Consider the following 21,509-nt stretch of genomic DNA (forward strand, 5'->3'; position numbering starts at 1 on the left):
TCAGGTCCTCTTCATCGTGTCCGTGACTCCTGCCAAATGCATTTCCCACTACTCTTCATGAGATTCATTTCACCTCTTGCCAAATCCTCTCGCTGATGTCATCGTGTTCACCAGATGTTTATATCATCATTTGTTACACTCCCAATCCTCCTTTCAAGTACAAAATAATGCATTTAAAATAAGAGAATGAATGAAAATATCATCAATATCCCTGTTTTCTAAGTCTGCAGCCTGAGCAACATTTTCCAGCTGTGACTGTAAAACATCAGGCCCCAGTGGCGTTGTAGTTAGTGAAGGTAATTCTAGCTGTTGTTGCAGAGAACTCTTAAATTCTCAAGACACTTGATACAAGTTTATTTCTCAGTCACATCCAAGTTCAGTGCAGGTATTCCTTGCTTTCCACATGGTAATTCAGGAACCCAGACAAGGGGAAGTCACAAAGAGCTGTGGGAAAATCCTATAGCTCTTTCTGCAACAAATACTGATAGATGTTTCACCAATATACCCAAATTCTAATAAATCTGGGAAAGCTGAATTAAATATAAATAGGACTTTTTTCCTTTGTTCTGTTTGTGTTGTGGTACTTCCTCAAGCTTCCACTATCATAAATATGCATTGCTCATTCATTTCTCCCTTCATTCAGTTATCCAAATGTATTTTAGACACATAGGCTATGGAAATATAACTGTTTTAATATCAGTTTTTCTTGTCTTCACGGAGGAGAGAGATGTTAATCAGGTTATCACACAGTACAAATTTAATTCCAAGCTGTATTACCTGCTATCAGGGAATATTACTGGGTGCTCCAATGGCCTGAAACAGGAGCACCAAGCTCATCTGTGGGTCAGGGAAGTTGTCTTGAGTAGGAATAACTGAACAAGATGTGAAGGAAGCTGGAGGTTTCACTCAGGAAAGTTGTGTTTGAAGGACTGTCAAGGATAAAGGCAGACACTGGTTACAGTGGTAAGGGCAGATTTGGACTAGTAATGTACTACTGCAATAGGGAAGAGTGCCAGTAGGAGCCGAACTCAACTTCAGTTTGTACAGATATGAGCAGGCCTTTTAAAGGGAGAATGAGGGAGTTGAGAGGGTGCTGGTCTGTCTCCCGCAGAGTCAGGAGGTGAAAGACTGCAAATGTTTTGACAGTCAAATGCGGTCAAGCCAGCTGAGCCTGGTGGAAGTCAGGCAGTGAGTGGAGTTAGGGTTCTTCCTCCCACGGAGGCTGGGAGATGGGGCCTTTCCTTCCTGATGATGACGTTTCGAAGGAATGGTTTTCAGATCCTTGAGAAAGACCCTCCTGAACTGTTGGAGGTACATATAGTTCTCAAAGGGACAGTGGAAGACTCACGATTGTAAGCTCTCGTTAGTAAGTGCTCTAAGAAGGGGTGGTGAGGGCCCACCCTCAACTGTTGGCTGGCCTTGGCCGCCCTGAAAAAGTCACAGGGATTCTATATCTAAATCTAAGAAGTGTGGCAGTTAAAATCCTCTTGTTCAGTTGGAGAACTGCAGAGAAGCAGACGAGATTTTATGTCTTAGCAGCAACGGGTCTGAGCTGCCTTTTATCACCAGGGCGCCTCCTTAAACACTTCCTGAGCAGATGAGTCATGCTTCCTGAACTGTCTGTCAGAGAAAGTTTGCTTCTAAGACGCCTGGCATTTTGCTTAGAATTCAGAGATAAGTTATTTCAGTTCTGAGTACAACTGCTATTCAAAAACTTGTACAAACAGTGACAAGAGTATACCAAACAACTCCATGTCTCTATACCAGGTATGAGTCTAGCATTGTGCTAAGCTTGATCTGGATTCCAAAGGAGTTTCGAATTAAGTAGGTGTATCTATTGGTTAATTAAGCCAAATACTTTGTAGTGTCATTAAGGGTAACAAGAAGCATTTTATAAGATCTTTTTGAAGTCTAAAGTTGCCTGAGTAAAATGTTATTTAATTATAGAAATTAAAAGGAGAGATATTTCAGTGTGATTCATATCCCTCTTCTCAAGAGGAAATGCTGTTCATTTTTGACCATCCCTCACAATCAAGAATTTTCGTGTCATTGCGTTAATTTTCTGCGGTTAATGAGGCAAACCACCAGCCTTCAAAGGAGAGCCTCTGCTCTCAGATTCAAAAGAAACTGTGTGTTTCCCTCAGTAGTCTCTCGAACATGAAGGACAGAGTCAGGATGAATAATAATCTGATCTACTGATAATTTCCACACTACTCAGAGGCCACTAAAAATTACCTTAAATGCTCAGAACTCAAAATTGCTCTATCCACCTTCCTTTCCTGGCGGTCCTTACTTAGCTCTGCAGAGTGAGGCCCCCGGGGCGGGAAAGTGGAAGGTCTGCTCCACCGTCTAACAGGCACACGGCAGGAGTAAGAACACAGTGATCAGAATGCCAGGTTTTAACATTAGAGATTGTCGTGGGCTCAGTGAATTGTATTGATTGTCTGCTTTAAAATAGGAAAGATTTCCAATTATAACATTTCAGAAGTTGTTTTTTTTTAAAACTGTCATCTTTACCCTTTAGCTCTCATATTTACTATTTCACAGGCGTTCTTTCCCCACCTTCCCTGAGTTGGGGCAGAGTCAGCGCCATGGCTCTCAGAGCCTTCCCGCTCAGGGTCCTGTGATCCCACACTGGTCTGCGAACCAGATTCCTTCCTGTTGCTGAGTCCATCTGTAGCAGATGGTGAGGCTTTTAGAAGGCAAAATAATTCTTAAAAAATGTTTAGTGTTTCACTGTAACAGTCCAGTTGGCAGAAGGAGGGCTGCAGGTCATGGAGTTAAATGTTTATGTGGCCACAGGAGGGTACGTTTGGCTTTCAAAGCCTGTCACTTACCACTAAGGGAGGGAAATAGGCATTTAGGCCCCATCAGTGACTCTCACAACTCAGGCTTGTGAGAAGTATTCAGTCCTTGGACATCTGAAGAATTTCTTTTTTAATAAAGAATTAGTCTAATTAATAATAAAAACTTAGTTACTATAAAAAAGGAAGCACTGGAGACAAAATATGGTTTTAAATGAATACTGGGGGAGATGACCTTATATAATAACATTTTAATGGGCTAATTTTCATGCATAATCTTGCGATACATATAAAAGACCATGGAGATAGACAATATAATGTTTTTACTATACCAGCTGGATACTGAGAATGTTATGTCAAAAATAATGCTTTAAAAATAAACTTATCTGATCACACAGGAATATACATATAGTCATTGCAGGAAATTTGGAAAATCTAGAAAAAGCCTAGATAAAATAAAAATAACCTAAGTTACATCACTACGACTAATATTTGGTTGTATTTATTTCCTGTAGTCTTTCCCTATATATTTACTTTGTGTTAATATTCAGAAGGGCATCATCCTGTATATACTATCCTAGAATGACTTTCTCTCCCATGTAGCAAGAGTTTGTGAGCATTTCTGCATGTCATTTACTAGACACAACATGTTATTTACAACATTGCATCTTCTAGCAGCCACCAGTTCTTGTTATAGGGCATTCAGAATCTTTTTAAATATCTACTGTTCTAAATAATGCAGGCATAAACATCTTTGTAGTTACATCTTTTGCACACAATTATGATTAGACAATGATTTTTAAAGATGAAAAAAAGAAACCCAACCCAAATCAGCCTCTGTGGCTTCTAAAATGAGTAATAGAAAAAAAGGAGAAATAAAACTGTAAATGCACTATTAAGAGCAGACGACAACCAGCCACAGCCTAGAAAGGAGACTATCTGGTCTGTGTGTGAGACAGACCTCTGATTCCGAGTGACACAGAGTAACTGTGAATGTGGTCTTTTGGTGGGTTTCATGCTGTCATGCAATGCCCAGCATTCTGAGTAATGGTTTAATTTTAGACGGGTGTTTCACATTTCCTGCCCCACCCGGTCAGCACATGGCTGCATGGCTTTCCTGCGTCTGGGGGAAGTGTCTGTCCGTGCATCGGAGTACACTGTGCATGGCCGTGAGTCTAATCATTGGTGGCGAAACAGCACCAGTTGTTATCAGTGACTGAACCTCAGTTCAGCAACCTTGGTTCTTGAGTTCAGCTGAGAGAATTCAGAGCCAAGGAACTCAAATAACAGTGCAAGTTTATTAAGAAAGTCACGGAAGTAGGAAAAGTGAGCCAGCTGGGCGTGGGCTCAGCAAACAAGTTACAGAGGCAAAAGGAGGACCCTTGAAGCTTAGGAGAAAGAGAGCAAAGCACACTGGGCACTGAGAGTCGAGCAGGAGTGATCTAGAGAGCGAGAGCTTGCCCTGGGCTCTTCTCTTGAGGGTTTTAGAGGCCAAGACTTTAGGGGAGGTCTCAGGGGAAGATCTCGGTAGAATATTCATCAGCTTTCCAGGTGTGTCCTTTCAGGGTCGTGGTCTGTACTGATTGGTCAGCACTAGGGCAGGATGTCACTAGTCATTGCAGTTGGTCCTGTTGTCAGCCATGGCGTCACCCGACCTGGCCTTGCTGCTTTTCTGGGCCTGGAGCTGAAACACACTGAGTCCTAAATGTTATCTCTAGTTTGAGCAAAACTGTCTCTGTGGTCAACAGATGCAAGGCTCTGCTTCTGAGATCATTTGATGCAGTTCAGAACCTTATTCTCTTGAGGGCTTCATGCCTGAGAGAGTGGTGGTGCAGGGGCCTGCATGGGAGTCCTGTGAGGCTATTCTCCTGCCCCCTTGCTCCTCCTCTCAGGCAGTTTAATGCAGGACTTGTGGCATGCTAGGGGAGGAAGGGTCAGGGGAGGGTCCTAACCACATGACTAGTGATAGCAAAGGTCAGGGAGTCTAAACTGCACGCCCAGCCATGTGGTAGGGGAGGAAAGGCACCCTGTGGGCGAGGTCCTAGTTTTCCCAGTTTTGCCTGTTGCAAAGCACCCGGAGCTTTTTCTACATGGTGATGTTACATGCTTGGCCTGTTGTCCTTGCTCTGCTCACATCTGTCTAACCGCTTAGTATGTAGTGGACAAAACTTTACCTCCTGGGGCCATCACAGAGCCATCTAGAGTCCGCCATGCTCTGCTCGTTAGCTCTCCTCTTCAACTTTCATCTAATTTATGCTCCACAGTTTGATCAATTTTTACCCCCTGGGCTTTTCTCCATGATGGGAGCATTTTGCCCTACTCTATGATGCTTGTTTGGCAATTTCTACTGTTGTTACAGGAACAGTTCAAAGCCCTTCAAATTTAAAGTAAACTCTGGAAGCGCCAAGTTTATCCAGGAGATTTGTGAGTAAACTTCGGCAATAACATTCTTAATAACCGGTCTAATGAGGCAGTTCCCATGGATCCTGTTACAGCTGTTTTTTCAGGGTGGGGACATCAGAAGAGATGCTCCAAGAATTCACCAATCTCCACCCTGTTGGAGCTCCAGTGACTAAGTAGCTAGCGCTGTAGGTGGGTGGGGCAGCAAGGGCAGAGGAGGCTGCAGCAGGAAGAAACACACATGGAGACATTTTCTTCACCCCTGAGCACCTCACCAGGGCAGCCCTGGCAAATTTTCTAATGCTCCTTTTCACTACCATCTCCCATCATGAGCTACCATCTCCCTCCACCTGACGCACACACCATGTTTACTTTTTCTCCACGATATGCTTTGTGTTGGGCTGTGCACCACCCCCCCATCAGGAATGGGCTCAGCCTCCATGTATCACTGGGCCGGGTTAGCAGCGTGCTGCAAGCCACGGCTGCCCGTCTCCTCACAAGTGATTCACTGATTTGTGGCTTCCCTGTCTGCTCAGTCAGGGATGATTTCTGTGAAATGTACATAAGTCAGCTCGAGTTCTCTCTAGCCATCGTGTTTTGTCTCTCAAAGTTATTTCTGGACTGGTTTCTTTGGGAAAAATGCTTTCCTTTGCTTCCAACCAAGAGTAAGAATAACATTTTGAGCATATTCCACATGCCAGTCCTCACACTTAACCTAATGCATGATTCATTTCATTTGCTATTTAAAACAACCATATAAGAACCACCATGATGCCAAGTTTATAAAGAACTTTTAATTACAGAGGTCAGAACATTCACAATGTGATATCTAGTCAAATGTCAGAGCTGAACTAAATAGTGAACCTGGGCCCCGATCACACCGGATACACCCTGCTGTGCTCTCATAGTAAAATTTCTTTCCTGCTTCTAGTTCAATTCCAATCCTGTATTAGAGACATTGACTTTTAAAAACTACTGTATGCACTCATTAAATACAGTTCTTAGAAATTTAACTATCTTCCTTATACTGACTAGAATTTTTGTTCTTTACAATTATTAGGGGATTCCCTACTACACCTAGAGCTCCCCCTCATGGCAGGTGAATTATTTCCATTACATATTAGACGCTGAAGGGTAGTATTTTTGGAGTTTGTAAAGATGTATAATAGAAAATGCACCATTTTTTTTAAAGTTTCTCCCTATTTTAATGACATTATCTCAAGAAATTCTTGATTTAATTTATCTACATGAACTCCATTTAATTAATTGTTAAAATTAATACTTCACTATAGAAAATAATCTCCCAGAAAATTTTCAAGTAAATAAGAAAAATAATAGTTTTAAAAAGTGTGCATTAGATGCCAATCAAAAATAGAAAGGGCTGAGTTTTAGTTGTTACTGTGTTTCTAAAATGAGTTTTGAAGTCAATTTATATATCCAAATTCATACACATGAGACAATTAGTTACAATTTTATTCATCACAAATTTTAAAAATAAAAAAACAATTTAGTCATGAAGAGGCACTTGAAAAGCACGTTTCTGTTCTGAGTGCTTACAGCTCATCCACTGGATTCCCGCTGAGAGACCATGAGCTGCTTCTGGGTTCCTCCAGACTTGGGGTCCAGTGACCTGTAAAGTCCCTATAAAACCCTTAGTCTTACAAACACAGTAAAACAGATTATCTGTCAGTGATGTGCTTTTGGCTTTATGTCTTCCACACTAATAGTTAGTAGGAATCCACAAACATTTCATCCTGCAACCGGAGTCTGGAGTCACTGATGGACGGGCAGGCGATGCTTGTGTCAAATGATCAAACCCATGCGAAGGAAGTAGATAAAAGTTGTTAAATGTGGCTAGGCAAGAGATTTCCTTCCTCTTTGAATGTCCTAAAAGTGGTTGAGATATTTCAGGGTGGGGGAAGGACCTAAACCACAGAAATCCTAAATGAATAGACTCCTTAAAGGATTACCTGAAAACATTTTACAAAAGAGGTTTTGTGTAAATCCAAATCCAAATTTGAAGATACAGTTAATGGCTATCTTGAAAATATAAGCATCATTCTGAAGTGGCACTATTTAAGAAAACCTCTAAACACAGATATACAAATTAGATGTGCATATTCAGAGTGAGATTCTCACTCCTTCTCTCCTTAATTTCTACTAGTTGCCTTTATATGGATTTAATTCCAACCTCAAATATTTGTTCCGACCTAGTAGAATCTTTAGGCTTTCCAAAAGCAGGAAAAATCATACCCTTAGAAGGACCAGTGCTTGCCAGTAGCTGCAGTGAGTCACAGCTGGAATGTCCTGTGGTTAACATTTTGCTCTGAAAACAGAATCAGAGGGCTCTGACTGGTTGTCATGGTTACTGGTATTTGTATACTTTGAAAAATGACTGTTCCTGTTTTGTATGGTAAACTTACACTGAAATGAATTGCTGAGGTGACGTTAGCCATCTGTGTGTGAATACAAACAAAAAAATGGATTTAATTAAGTGTAAATTTTAGGACATAAAATTGGGGGTATGGGACTTTTTTTGTATAGAGCTATTATGCTAATTAATTTATGAATTTATTTGACATTATATTTAAGCATTTTCATCAGTGTCTATTTGATGTTTATTTTAATGTATCATTCTGTCCCTTCCAAAGGCAAAAAGAAACTAATTGTCATTCGTCAGTGCTCCCCCCAAACCCACTCCCTTTACCGCTGCCCCCATCCCATTCACAATGTGTTATTTCAGAACAGCTTTCCTGGCTTCCCTTCAATGAAGTAATCCCATCCGGAAGGAAGAAAAAGGTCTTCTCAAAGTTATGTGAAAATGTCAGGTTTCTTAACCTTGCTGAGCTGGGAAATAAAAATACTGCTTATGACCTTGAGTAGAAGCTGAAGTATGGTTCTTCCAAACGTCACCAGCTAGTATTTCAGCAGATCCATCAAGTTTAGAGCAACCGTGGTTATAGAGAAATCTTACCTTAAGTTGTATTGGGTAAAAATGAAATAGTTAAAGGTTTGGTCACTGAACTACAATTCGAAGTTAAGAATTAGCCTTTTGGAGTGGAAAACAGTAGAGTGTTTTCTTGCTTATTATGCCTCTGCTTGGGAACAGTATGTTTATTTTTGTATTAATTAGTTTTGAATTGGAATTCAGACACTGAATCTAATAAAGTGGAGCTGAGATAAATGCCCCACAGTGAAGCAGTAATTTAGCAGTAAACAGATTGCAACACGGGCCTCAGCCCCCACCTCCACCTCCCGCATTATGTGGTGGGGCCTCAGTTCTGAGGCCAAAGGCCTTGGTTGTTTTTCTTTTATGTTGCTTTATTCTTTCTCTTATTTTTGCTCCTCATTATGGCTCCTGTCAAATACCTAGAATGTTAGGAGTTTGATAATAAATATACACTTTGAAGCAGCTGTTTTAGAAGAGTAAAAGGGAAGCTGAAGTGATAAACATAAAAAATAAATCTCATCTTTATTCCTTTGCTTAAAATGCTTAGGTTTAGTACTTAAGAGTGAGTGATGTAATGGATTTCCGAGTTCCTTTTTAAATCTCTGCTGACCTCCCCCCGATTCTCATAAGAATGTATGTCTACTGAACAGCCATTTTGGAGAACTCAGAATGAGACATGCCAAGATTTATACATCTGAGATTTATTATGATCTTGACCAGGTCCTGCCTCACTTCACAGAATAGCCAGAAAGGATCTAGGCACTTTGCTGCCTAAAAGGAACACGCTGAAAGTTAGGACTGTAAGACCCTAATATGTATCTAACTCTGCAGGGCTCAATTCAGAGTGCAGATAAGTGCCATTAACATAAATGCATTTGCGGGGAAATCACTATGTTCATTCACGGAAGATGTGTTGGGAACCTGCCCTGCCCTGAGGGGAATGCAGAGGAGGTCTGGGCCCTGAGGAAGCTCACAGTCAGCGAGGGAGATAAGACAGGCATGCCTATGGCTAGAATGCAGTGGAGTGTGACCATTCTACACAGAAGCTCAAGTAAATGGCTGAGGCATTTCAAAGAAAAACTTACATATTATGACCGACTCTAGGGATTAGGGAAGAGTTTGTGCTTTGTTAGAATTTGAAGTTTTTCATGCTCAAATCAGTATGTGTCGAGCAGTATTTTCCATCATCACATTTTAGTAAAAAATAATTTGGTTGATTTGGAATTTGTTGAATGCAGACTATGCATGTCCCTTACAGACACATGCAGACACATACACACCCCCACACTCTCACACCTGAGACTCTCCCCGAGTTTGTGATCAGGTATCTTCCACTTAGTTGTCGTGAGCTGCACATCCGAGGGGAGCTGGGACCGAGCATTAGGAGATTAAAAGGAAACATTGTGGCCTGAGTCATGAGAAAGCCAGTGTTTTTGGATCATCTTCTGTGATTGAGGAGATATGGCAGAGAGGTTTATTATTATTTTTTTAGTTTAAAGCTGTGTATCTGATGAAATTATTAAATAAGACAGGTAAAGGGCGCACAACAGGATATATATATATCTTAGTGAGAAAATGGGCAAAGACCTAAGCAGAAATGTTTCAAGAGAAGAAATATAATTGATCAATAAACATGAAAAAAAAGAAAAACTTCAGTCTTAAAGTAACACAAATTAAGACAATTACCAAAAAACCCCACAGATTTTTTACTGACAGCACCAGCTTTAAAAATAATAGTCACAGTTGCCAAAGTTCCACTGCACAAAAAATTTCTGTTAACTGCCGATGAGAGGGTAAGTTGGCATAAACTTTCTGGTAAGAAATTAAATAATACACATGAAGAGCAAAAAAAGATTTTACTCTTTGAATCATTTCCCTTATGGAAATCTTTCCTGGGGAAAATTCAAAATATTACACAAATATTTATATTGGCAAAAATATTGGAAATATTTTAAATGAACAAAAATGATTATAATATAAATAATGTATTACTGACATCTTATGCTACCATTCAAAAAGTTAACATGGACGATTTAATGACATGCTTAGTATAAAACAGGGAACACAATAAAATGTGTAGACCAAATTTATACATACACTTACATACTTGCACACATACATATATACACATATACAAATGAAAAAATGATGGCCAGCTAATTTCTAGTTTTAACAAAATATCAACAATAATTATCTTCAATGGGATTAATTTTTTATTTTTATTTTTCATAATTTTCTAAAATGTCTGATTTTTTAGTTAGTATGTATTTAGAAATTTGTATCTTAAAATTATAATACTATTATTTATTGAACATCTCTTATGTGTCAATGTGTTAACACATCTCATTCAGCCTAGTTCTCCCTTATTCTGTGTCTGGATTATACTTTGAAGGGAATTTGCTAGGCTGATATAAAACCAACCAATATTTGGATTTTTAAATTATTTGGCTTAGAAATCAGCCCTACAAAACTCTTGCAATATAACTTTCTGTTTTGAATTCTTATGTTAAGCATTCTATACTTAACCCACCTCAGTGGATTAAACCTTAACTTTTGAGCCAAAGAACAGCTTTTGCTATATAGGTAGACTTTGCCTTTTCCATCTCCCAAACCATGTGAAGTTTTTTTTACATTGGAAGGCTTCTTTTTGATTTTAGCTCTATGATGGCTCGCAGAAGATGGGACGCTACTGTGGAACAGATGTGCCGCCTTCAGGGAGTACCACAGGCTCCATTCTTCAAGTGCTGTTCCATACTGATGGGGTGGGTCACCATGAGAAAGGATTTCGGATGCAGTGGTTCATTCACGGTAAGCCCAGTACCAACTTCAGTCGTATTTTGTAGTTGCTATTTGTCCAAGAATTGTCCCCATTCCAGTTCTGTATTTGGAAACAATTCCATCAATAATACTTGAACTTGGATAGCGATCTGGTGCCAGGCCTTAGAAAGTTTACTCAGACATTGGTGGCTCTTGGAGAGAGAAATCCTGTTAGGGCTAAGAGAGGAAGTGACATCAAAGTGGATAGGATTTGGATAACTGCTTATTAGGCATGACGATAGACTGCTTAAATTAAGGGAAAGGAGGAAGCAGAATGTAGTTTCTAAAGATGAAGACCTGTACCTGAGTGTGGCAAGCAAATTGCAAGGTAGGATGGGGAAGTGGAATAGAATGAGACTGAAGGCTCACTCTGACATTAACGAGAGAAGGAAGGATAGGATAGAAGGGAAAGAATGAGAGTCAATCAGAGAGAGAAAGGGAATGGCAAGGATTGCACTGAGAGGGAGCAGGAGCAGAGAACATACACTAGTGATGTACCAAGTCAGGATACCTGCCACATAGGTAGGGGCATGCCAGAGCCCACCTATGAAATGGTGGGTGGTTCAGAAAGCACATAGCATAGCCCTGGCTGGTGTGGCTCAGTGGACTGAGAACCAGCCTATGAACCGAAAGGTTGCCCGTTCGATTCCTAGTCAGGGCACATTCCTGGATTGTGGGCATATGAGAGGCAACTAATCTATGTTTCTCTCTCTCACAATGATGTTTCTCTCCCTCTTTGTCTCCCTCCCTTCCCTTCTATCTAAAAATAAATAAAATCTTTAAAAAAGAAAGAAAGCAAGTGGAATAATCATTTCTCTGAAGATGAAAATCCATTCAATCCATTCTTAAAAAGAGTTCTGAAACTTCTTGACTGACCTAACATGGCTAAAAAGAAAGACCCCTAATCCAGTGGTCTCTAAACGTGCTTCCCCAAAAGCAGCATCAGAGTCACCTGAAACTTGTTAGATATGCAAATTCTCAGGCCCCATCCCAGACCTAAAAAATCAGAAACTCCAAAAGGAGGCCTAATAAACTGTCTTAACTGGTCTCCCCAGTGATTAATGTTTGAGACCCACTCTCCTAGAGTGACCCAGACTTGAAAATTACGGTCCTGGTGAAAATTACAGTGGGAGTTCTCAACGAAGGCTCTAGGGCTCACTGGTCTGTTTCAGTCCATTTGAAAGAGAAGAGGAGTTGCAGTGTTAGGACAGGAACCACACACAGACATCTGGGCCATGGCCTCACTGTCAAAATCGGGGGCGAACACAGGTGAGGGCATGAATGTGTGTCATGGTTCACTTTGGAGGGTTGTTAGCGTGATAATGCATTTATTGTAGGAATTTCGGTGCTATATATAACTGAATAGCCCCATTATATATTTACATGTTAGACATTCTGATATTATAAACTGGAGACTGAATATATTTCTGTTAAAAAATAAGAATGTGGTTTTCAGTGTTAAAAACTGTTCAGTGGTTATCCACAGAGCCACTTCTAGCTTGAAATACAGATTATGAATTCCCAAAGTTAATGAACTAATGATTAAGCTTGTAGAAGTTCTTCACTATCCTTTTCTCAAGTAGGTAGATTTAACCTTTGGATATCAATTTATTGATCTATTAAATGAAGGCACTGGATTGACTCATCTCTGTAATACAGTTCATCTCTAGTATTCTGTAATTTAGAAATTGTATGATTCTAAGGAAACTAGAGACAGTGTGAAAAGACCTAGAAGAAACAGGAAAATCTGGGAAAATTACCCAGATTTTCAAGGGCTAGGGGTATTTTCCAGAGCAGTGCTTCTCAGATTTGCATGTGCATATGAATCACTTATTAAAATGCAGACTCTGATACAGGGGGGTGGAGGTAAGGCCCATAAATCTGCATTTCTTAAGTGCTCCCAGGTAATGCAGATGGCGCTCTTCTGTAGACCACACTTGGGAGGAGCAAGTCAAGAGCAGATATTATGCTGAAGAAATAAAATGATAGCAAGACAGCATCCACTGAATCTAGAGAAAGCTTTGATGTGCTCCCAGGGCTCATTATAATAACAGCAGAATAATGTCTTTAATTGTTCAATGTCAGTGGGATAAGAGTGGGGCCCCTGCAAGAAAAAGAACTTTACTGCTTAAGAGGTCCAAAGGGAAGGGTGGGAAGTGGGGATGGCTGGTGTGTGGGGGGGGGGGATTGGCAGGGGACAAATGGAGACAACTGTACTTGAACAACAGTAAAAAAATTGGAAAAAATAAAACTAAAACATAAAACATAAAAAAATAAATGGAAATATCTGAATTTAAAAAAAAAAAAAAGGAGAGATCCAAAAGGGAGAAAGCTTTCTCAGGAGACAGGAGATGAAAAGTTAGAAACGCTGACCAGGAGACTGGGGCTCGGGTCCGAGGGAGTGACTCTCAGCCCTCCACAGGCACTCGACTTGCCTGGTAGTTGGTAATGAGCGCTGTGCCTGGGTCCCAGTCTCCAGAGGTAGGATTCCATTGGTCTGCAGTGGCACCTTGGCTGTTGCTAATTTAAAAACCTCCCAAAGTAATTCAAGGATAGAGAGTTTTAGGAGCTGACTTTGCTGGTTATGTCTTTCTCCTCCATGGGCTGCTTCCCCTCCCCTCCAGGCTGTTCTAGCCAAGGCCACCCTAGGGAGTATGATTTAGTGATCATTATTAACTAAACCGATTACTGTATCACTGGGTTCTTCCAGCCAGCATGCTAGACATGGCTGACTCCTCTGCTGACAGCGCTGTGTTTTTCTTGGGAAAATATTTTTCAATCAGTTCCACTTGAAATCTGTCTTCATAGGGGAGTCAAAGACACCCTCTGTCTATTATCTTTTCCTGTTTACTATTTCGAAACTTTGCTGAAAACTTGCTAAGCTTGGACCCAGAATTATGCAACAAATTTTGCCAGCTGGGACCAGAACTGAAAAATTTTTTTTTTAAAACTTTGTGTTACCCACTGTATATAAAATACATGGGAAGAATCTTCTGGAAGAGGATGGTTAGTGATCTACATCTGTGCAAAATTAACTAATTATTATATACTATAGTCGTGCAGTACCACCAGTATACAACATTTATACTCTGCATCTGAACCTGGTCTTTAACTTGAGATGATAGCCCGAGAAGATTGCCAACAGAATAGATGAGGATCGGGGAAAAGGTTTCAATGGGACACATTGTCCCAGTTCTTAACTCACTGGAAGTAAATGGAAGACATAAATCTGATTTCCCAGCTATCCATGTGTTCATCCTACAGATGTTAAGGAACTGTTTTGGGCCATTTGCTGTGTAAGAGCTGGGGACAGTGTGTGACTCCTACCAGCAGGCCCGGGTCCTACTATCCTAAAGCTTACGGGTGATTGGGAGAAGTAGCCACCAAGTGAAACACACACAAACAAATATAAATGGTATGTCCCCGAAAGTACACAAAAGAGAGTTTGCTGCTGAGGAGGTCAGAGGAGTCCTGTATGGAAACAGGTCCTTCGATCTAAAATTTAAGAGTAAGCAGGAGTTAACTAGACTAATAGGAGAGGGAAAGGATTCCAAGTAGAAGAATGACCCTATGGATGGAGCGTGCAGGGTGAGTATGAAGGACCCCAAAGTCCAGAGTAGCTGGGGTCCAGAGTCAAGGGGAGCAGCACTGAGCTGTGCAGTAGCCAGAGCATTCGGGTCACACAAGGTTAGGGACTGGCAGGGAGAGGGCCCCATCCTCTCTTTTATGTAAATCTGTCAGACTTCAAAGAATTGAGTTTTGAGTAGGATCTTGAAGGACTGAAGTAACATGGCATATTGTGGGGCTCAGAATATAAAAGAAAATACAAATAAATGCAAAACAAATAAGTATAAAATAAATGTAAAAAGTAATCCCAATTTTAAGTGTAATAGTAATACTTTCTTTTCAACTGGAGAATGAAATTACTAACACAATTTTGATGTGACTGAACTTTTATGATAAATACATATTACTTTTATAATCAGAAAACAATATTTCAGTTAAAAACTATAGAGTAATACTCTTAAATGTGTGTTTGTGTGTGCACATGAAGGTGTGAATGTGTACATGATTCAAAATGATTGTCTCTGCAAAACGTCTCTAGGTCTCAATCTCAGAATCAGGTTCAAGTTCCAGGGCCCACCCAGCCTGACACCTCATTTTCTGAATATTGCTGCTGAGGAAAAATTCATTTTGCCAATTAATAAATAAATCCGTTTGCTAGATGTGCTTCTTTGTCAACTGCACAAACCTTCTATTTGCTTTGAGAAAATGGATCTAGAATTGGGCTTTATTTGTGGGCCCATTTTTAAACTGGCGTTGTAGACATGAGATTAAAGTGCACTGCCTGGCCTTTATTCCAGCCATCAAAGGGAGTCCCACCCTGGGAAGAAAGAAATGGCCACAGTTGCCCTGCCTGGCTGAACCTTTCACAGTATTCAGTGTTGACAGCATTGTCCGGAGGCTGAATTCAGCCTCGGGGGGCCTCCGCCTGGGGTGCTGAAGGGAATAGAGAACTTTCCACAAGCTGTATGAATAGGGGCCTCCCTCCTGGCCAGCTGCGCACACCCCTCTTCTGCCCCTGTCTCCCAGAGGCCCCCTTTCACTTGGCAATGGAATCCCACATACAAACAAGGTCAAGGAGCTTTGTGAGTGAAAGAGGGATATTTGCAAAGGAAGAGGACCCCTCAGCTGGCAGTAGCAGGGGAAGGGCTGAGTGGCAATGGATCAGGAGGTGATGTCACCCTGGATTTTCACAAAGGAAAGGGTAGCCTTTTCTGTGGGGAGATAGATGACATCAGCCTCTCAGATGGGGGCTGGTTTCATTTTATTTTCTTTCTAGCTATTAATGAGATTTCTCAAGCCTTGAGGGTTTTCAGCAATTGGCTTGGGGAGAACAGTTTAAAAATCAAGATCCTCCATGGCTGGCTCAGTTTGAACATGGGCCAGCACTTGCTGGACTACCTAGGGGACATGCAGCACTGTGTCCAAGGGCTTCTGTGAAAATGCATCTTTTAGGGCCGTGGCAAAGAGCCTCCATGAGGTCAGCAGTGTTTCTCGTAAACCTGCCCTCCTGTTCTCTTTCCCTCACTCAGACTCTTCAATAGTCTTTGTTCACTGCTGGCCTTTTGGGGGAAATCCTTCTAACTTGTAATTTTTATTCCTTTTAGGACTTAGAGTATGTGTGGGGGGTGGGATGGGATGGGAGGATTCAGGGAGGTTCACCCTTTGAGGACAAGGGTTTTATCTTTTGTAATTTCATTATCCATTTGCCTTTTTGTGAACACTGGTAATCACCTGGAGAGTGTGAGGGTGAGTAAACTGGGCTGTATCAGATCTACCGGCTCCCCGCTTCAGGACAGACAGCTTGCCCTTGCCAACCACGTTACAGTGATTACACGCACCCCCTGTAAGCAGGGATTTATTGAGAACATGTTTAGCATTCAGTCATTCTTTCAACCAACCAACCAACCAACTGACACATATTGATTCACTACCAGGTTTCTGGGATTGGTAATTAGGATATAGAGAGTGTATTAGTTAGCTCAGGCGACCATAACAAAAGATCTCACATTGAGAAAATGAACAGCAGAACTTTATCTCTCACTGTTCTGGAGGCTGGAAGTCTGAGATTGGGGTGTGAGTCGGTTTTGGTTATTCCCGAGGTCTCTCTGGTTGGCTTGCAGACGGCGCCGTCTTGCTGTGTCTTCACATGAGTGTTTCTCTGTGAGTGCACATCCTGGTGACTCCTCCTGTGTCCGGGTTTCCTCTTCATATGAGAGCATCAGTTAGATTAGATTAGGACCCACCCTGGGATGGTCTTATTTTAACTTAATCACCTCTATGTCCAAAAACAGTGATGTTCTGAGGTAACAGGGAATAGGGCTTTGATATGTGAATTTTGAGGGAACACAATTTGGTCTATAACAGAGAAGAGGAAGATAGCATCCTTGACCTCAAGGAGTTAGTCATTTAGTATGAGAAACAGACAAATAAACAAGTGTAGGAGTAATTCCATAATCCATGACTGTGGGGGCGCAAAGGAGACCTGGGAGAGCCTGAGGGAGTTCAAGAGGCCCTCCAGGCGGCTGTAATACAAGAACTGGTGAGTCAGACAAGTATCCAAGACAGGAAGACATTTCTAAGTAGAAGCAGGGAAGCTTAGGATAACACCAAAGTTTTGCAACTGGCAAGTATTTCAGCTAGAGCACATAGCCTCAGTGTCAACCCCAAGGTGGTGGAAATTGGCTCTTGGAAAGGTGAAGAAAATCGTATGCTTTATGCACAAAGTACAGATATATATATAATATATAATATATAATATATAATATATAATATATATAAAATATATAACAGATACATAATATATCTGTTATTAAAATTTCATGGGGGAGAATTTGTGAGAAAAATAACTAAGAAGGCTCCTTAGAAGGGCAATAATGAACCAAATATGGCTGAGAAATACTGAGCTAAAGGGAGTGATTGAAGTTAAAGCAAGACAGGTTGTCAGAGGCCAGTTGATGAGAACCGTTGCAAGAACCTGGATTTATTACTTGACTGTCCTGAGCTTTGCTTCTGCACAGCGCAGACATTCACAATCTGGAGGTATGATGTTCACAATGAAAGTAAATTTATGAATTGTGGGTTGCAAAGATTCCAGGGCGTGCCCACAAGAGCGGGATGTGAGTCACACTATCTGGTCCTAATCTCACACAGAGACCTTTCTCTCTGCTAGTGATGAATCGCCTTCATAGGGTTACTTCCTGCTAAGCAATGATATATAATACCCGAGAGAGAGATGGTAAAACACCTGTCCCAGTCTGCCTCTAAAATAACTTTATTTATGATAAAAAAATACATCCTTTGTTCAGTGAGTCTGTAAGCAGTCTTTTGACATAGACAAACATAGACTCTGGGGATTGTTTTATTATATTGTGTGAAATAAGATAAAAGAAATGCTGTCCAGTTTGGATAGAAATTTAAGTACCATAGACACTTGTAAGAAACAGTTCTGTTACGTTGAAACTGATTTCCCTAACTGGGGAAAATGCTGACTGGGCTTTCTCTCACATCCCCACACGCTGCTATGTCCTGTCCTGCTCATTCTAGCCGCTTCAGCCTGTTTGACATTTTTAAACTTTGTCTTCATGATACTCTTAGAAAAATCTGAAACATGGAGACTGCAAATGAATATAGTCTTAATGTAGAATCAAGGCAAGGGCTCAATTTTTGCATTATGACACTGTGATTTTTATTTTTGGCAAATTCTCACATCTTTTTTTTTTGCAAAGAAGTTCATTATGAATACTGCTAATTTAAAAAAAATTGTTTATAAAGTAATTCATACTTGTGAAACTGGGATAATAATTTGCTTAAAAAAATCTTGCAGTTCTTTTTTTGCCTTGGCTTCAGAATTTTTCCATCAAGGCCCTAGCAATCAGAGATGGCATGAAACAAATGCAGACATTTCAGAATGAGTGGAAAAGCTAAATCCTGACACCACTTGCCTCCTTGACAACAGCAGAATACACACATACACATAGTTGACCTTCGTTTAATGTTGGCCCTGAGTCTTGTAACCAGTGGGTTCAATTCCCATGTCACTACTGCTTGAAAAAGTTGTAGTTCAATTTCCATTGCTACTTTTTGAAACAGTTATAAAAAGAAAAAAATAACCCTCAAGTAACCATGACCTTCCCAAATCATATATTGCACAACTTGTAATTGTCCTTGAGATTTGGGCCAAAGGCAGGGCTTTTGGAATCTGCTGTTTGTGTTCTGGTTCCCTAGCAATGGTATCTCTCACATGGCACATACTTTTTAGGGGATTCCACACTTTTTCATACAATGTGAAGAAAGAAACCACACATTTTTTTCCACAGTTTCACATTTTGTCGCAGTCAGAAATGACTAAACCCACACAGAACAAACATGAGGTTCATTGTAGAACCTTAATTTTTGTCCCCAGATGTTTCTTTTTTGAGCATTCATTTAATATTCACAAATATGGCATTTAAATATTGCCGTATTTGTCTCTAATGCTATGTATCCAAGGACTTGCGTAGCGTGGGTGTCACCGTGCACTTGGGGAAGCTGGTGCCGGCCTTCAGTGGCAGTGACTCACAAAGCAGATTGAATCTGCGGTACAGGATGGTGATAACATGCCAGCAGATTCAGTCGAATTTTATATTCTCTGTATAAGTAATGACATTAATTTGGTTTGTCCCTGATTTTTCTTCTTCTAGTTATACTTATAGATGATGCTCAGGCTAAATAACATTGTTTTTACTACCTAAATAGAATTTAAAATTTATTTTAAGACATTAGTTATGATAAAAATTAACCATGTTGCCCTGTACAGAGTGAATAAAAATATGATTTAAATGCTTAGTGCATTGATTTGATTGACAGCTCATTTATTATTACTGGACCAAGCAATTATTTTTAAAATATTGAAGTTATATAACCAGTGATGTGATAACTTAAAAATGTTGATGTCATCATTTTAGAAAGTGCACTTGATTTAAAAAATAATACCATGGACTGGGTCCTTTGGTTAGAGTTTTAAAAATATTATATCATGTTTCCTCCCAATAATTCTTTGAAATAAGCATCGTCACCCCCATGTTACAGACAAGAAAACTTAGGAGAGGGTTACAGAGAAGTGTAACTTCCCCAAACTCACCAATCCAGTAAGTGATAAAACAAGAACACAAAACCAATTGTGTGCTGTCAAACTCCAGAGCCAGTGTTTTAACTGTTGCACTCTGCCTAAAAGCCAATGATTTTTCCCTACAACTTTTCATTGCAAAAAAGATGAAATGATACTATGAGAGAAGTTTAGAGTTCACGGCAGGTAATTTTGCAACTAAATTCCCACTGAGGAAAATGAATGGGTTTTAAATGAGTGTATGCTATCCTTCCCACGTAAAACAGGTTCTGCTTTCAAAGTCTTCCCACTAAAATACACAATTTATTCTTTCTTCACTTCAAGTAACAATAATGCCTGGAAGCACATTACTTCACAAATGATGAGTTCAAAATCACAGATGTTTGTCTGTTCTTCAACACAATATCTACTTTACTAGTTATTTAAAAGTACTTGTCTTTTGGAGTGGCTATCTATGGTCGATATAGACTGCAGAGATGGTTTACTCTGTTACCACTAGTCTACAAAGGGAGTGAAAGGGTAGCTGCCCACCCCCAAACAGGTTGGTTTGATAGAGGTAAACAATGAGGGGTGGGGTGGAGCCCCTGAGGATTTGGTTGAGTTAGGAGCCCAGCCAGAGAGTACTGTGTGGCCTGTAGGCTAATGACCTTGGGTGGTTGAATGCCTCTGCAGCATTTGCCCTGCAAGGGACCCTCATCCTGGTATAGCAGTCATGGAAAACAGTCTCATGGCTCAGGCTCCGACAGGGCTCGGAGGACCAGAGGACATCACAAGTGTTGGCATGGCAGGTGCTGCCCACATCTGTTCATTTGTCCACGTGGAGCAACCTCCCTGTGGGAAAATGGTTAAGAGTCAGGAAAAGGTGAGAGAAGGAATCTGTGGGGCGGGCAGGGCAGGGGGAGAGGTCAAGTGATGCAGAGCCCTAGGGGAGAGGCTCCTGAGTTCTTTCCTGCGAGAGCACTGTGTACCAAAGTAATTAACTTGACAGAAATCAGGATTAGAATGAATACTTTTGAATAACAGTATGAGGGTTGAACTTGGAAATCACATAAAGAGAGCACATTTCCTCTGTCTTTGCCTGTTTGGGATTTCATAAAGTAGCCTTAAGCATGACTACTTATTTTAGGGGACATTAGTCCCATTGCCTTGGTCTTAATTCATTTCCTTGGAAGATATTTTTATACTTTCTAAAAATATATTTTGTTAAAAAACTTCAATAATTAAAAAAAAGTCTAAGAGAGAGAGTGTGATTGATTTCTCCTGAACTGTAAGCAAAGAATTTCTGCTGGGAAATCATTTTTTTTTAATTTGGTTAGAATGAGTAGATTAGAAAGAAAAAGATATAGTTAATCAAAGTGTAAAGATGATGAGATTGGCTATAATTTTCTGGGTGAAAATGAAAGATTTTTATTCTTTAGTATGTAGGAAATGAAAAGGTATATTTTATGAAAAGTCCTACAATATGGGTCACTCAGTTACTTCTCTTTAATGGTGTGCTGGGGCAGAGCATGGCAATATTAAGATTCGGGACATCTCAGAATGTCAGAAGGCTGTGATAATCTTAACTTTGAATATTCATATGACATCTTATATAATAATTTCTAAGTTATTTTGCAACTAAGGACAACATTGATATTTAAGCTCCTTGTGTCTATTTTACAAGTCATTAACTTCATGTTATGGCCTTATTTGTTCACTTTTTAAAAAATTTGTCCCTGCCATGGGCAACAGATAACTCTACTCCGTATCTACAGCTATGTGGCAGTCCATCAGACAAAATGATCATCAAAAAGTCTGGGGCTGGGGTGAAGTCCTTGTGGAAGACAAAACTTTCTAAACCCTTACTGACTCCTCAATGCTACAGGTC

General features: G+C 40.3%; 1 protein-coding gene across 1 annotated transcript in view; it reads left to right on the top strand.

The window, feature by feature from the left end:
• Positions 1–21,509, top strand: part of CUBN (cubilin) — a 251,860-nt gene that overhangs the window by 72,163 nt on the left and 158,188 nt on the right. Inside the window, exon 28 of the mRNA XM_045858052.1 lies at positions 10,812–10,962. Coding sequence (XP_045714008.1) covers positions 10,812–10,962 — 151 coding nt within the window. The remainder of the gene's footprint in view (positions 1–10,811; positions 10,963–21,509) is intronic.

The sequence above is a fragment of the Phyllostomus hastatus genome, unplaced genomic scaffold, assembly GCF_019186645.2.
Source record: "Phyllostomus hastatus isolate PE091 unplaced genomic scaffold, TTU_PhHast_1.1 phas_scaffold_1674, whole genome shotgun sequence".
NCBI classification, from domain to species: Eukaryota; Metazoa; Chordata; class Mammalia; order Chiroptera; family Phyllostomidae; genus Phyllostomus; species Phyllostomus hastatus.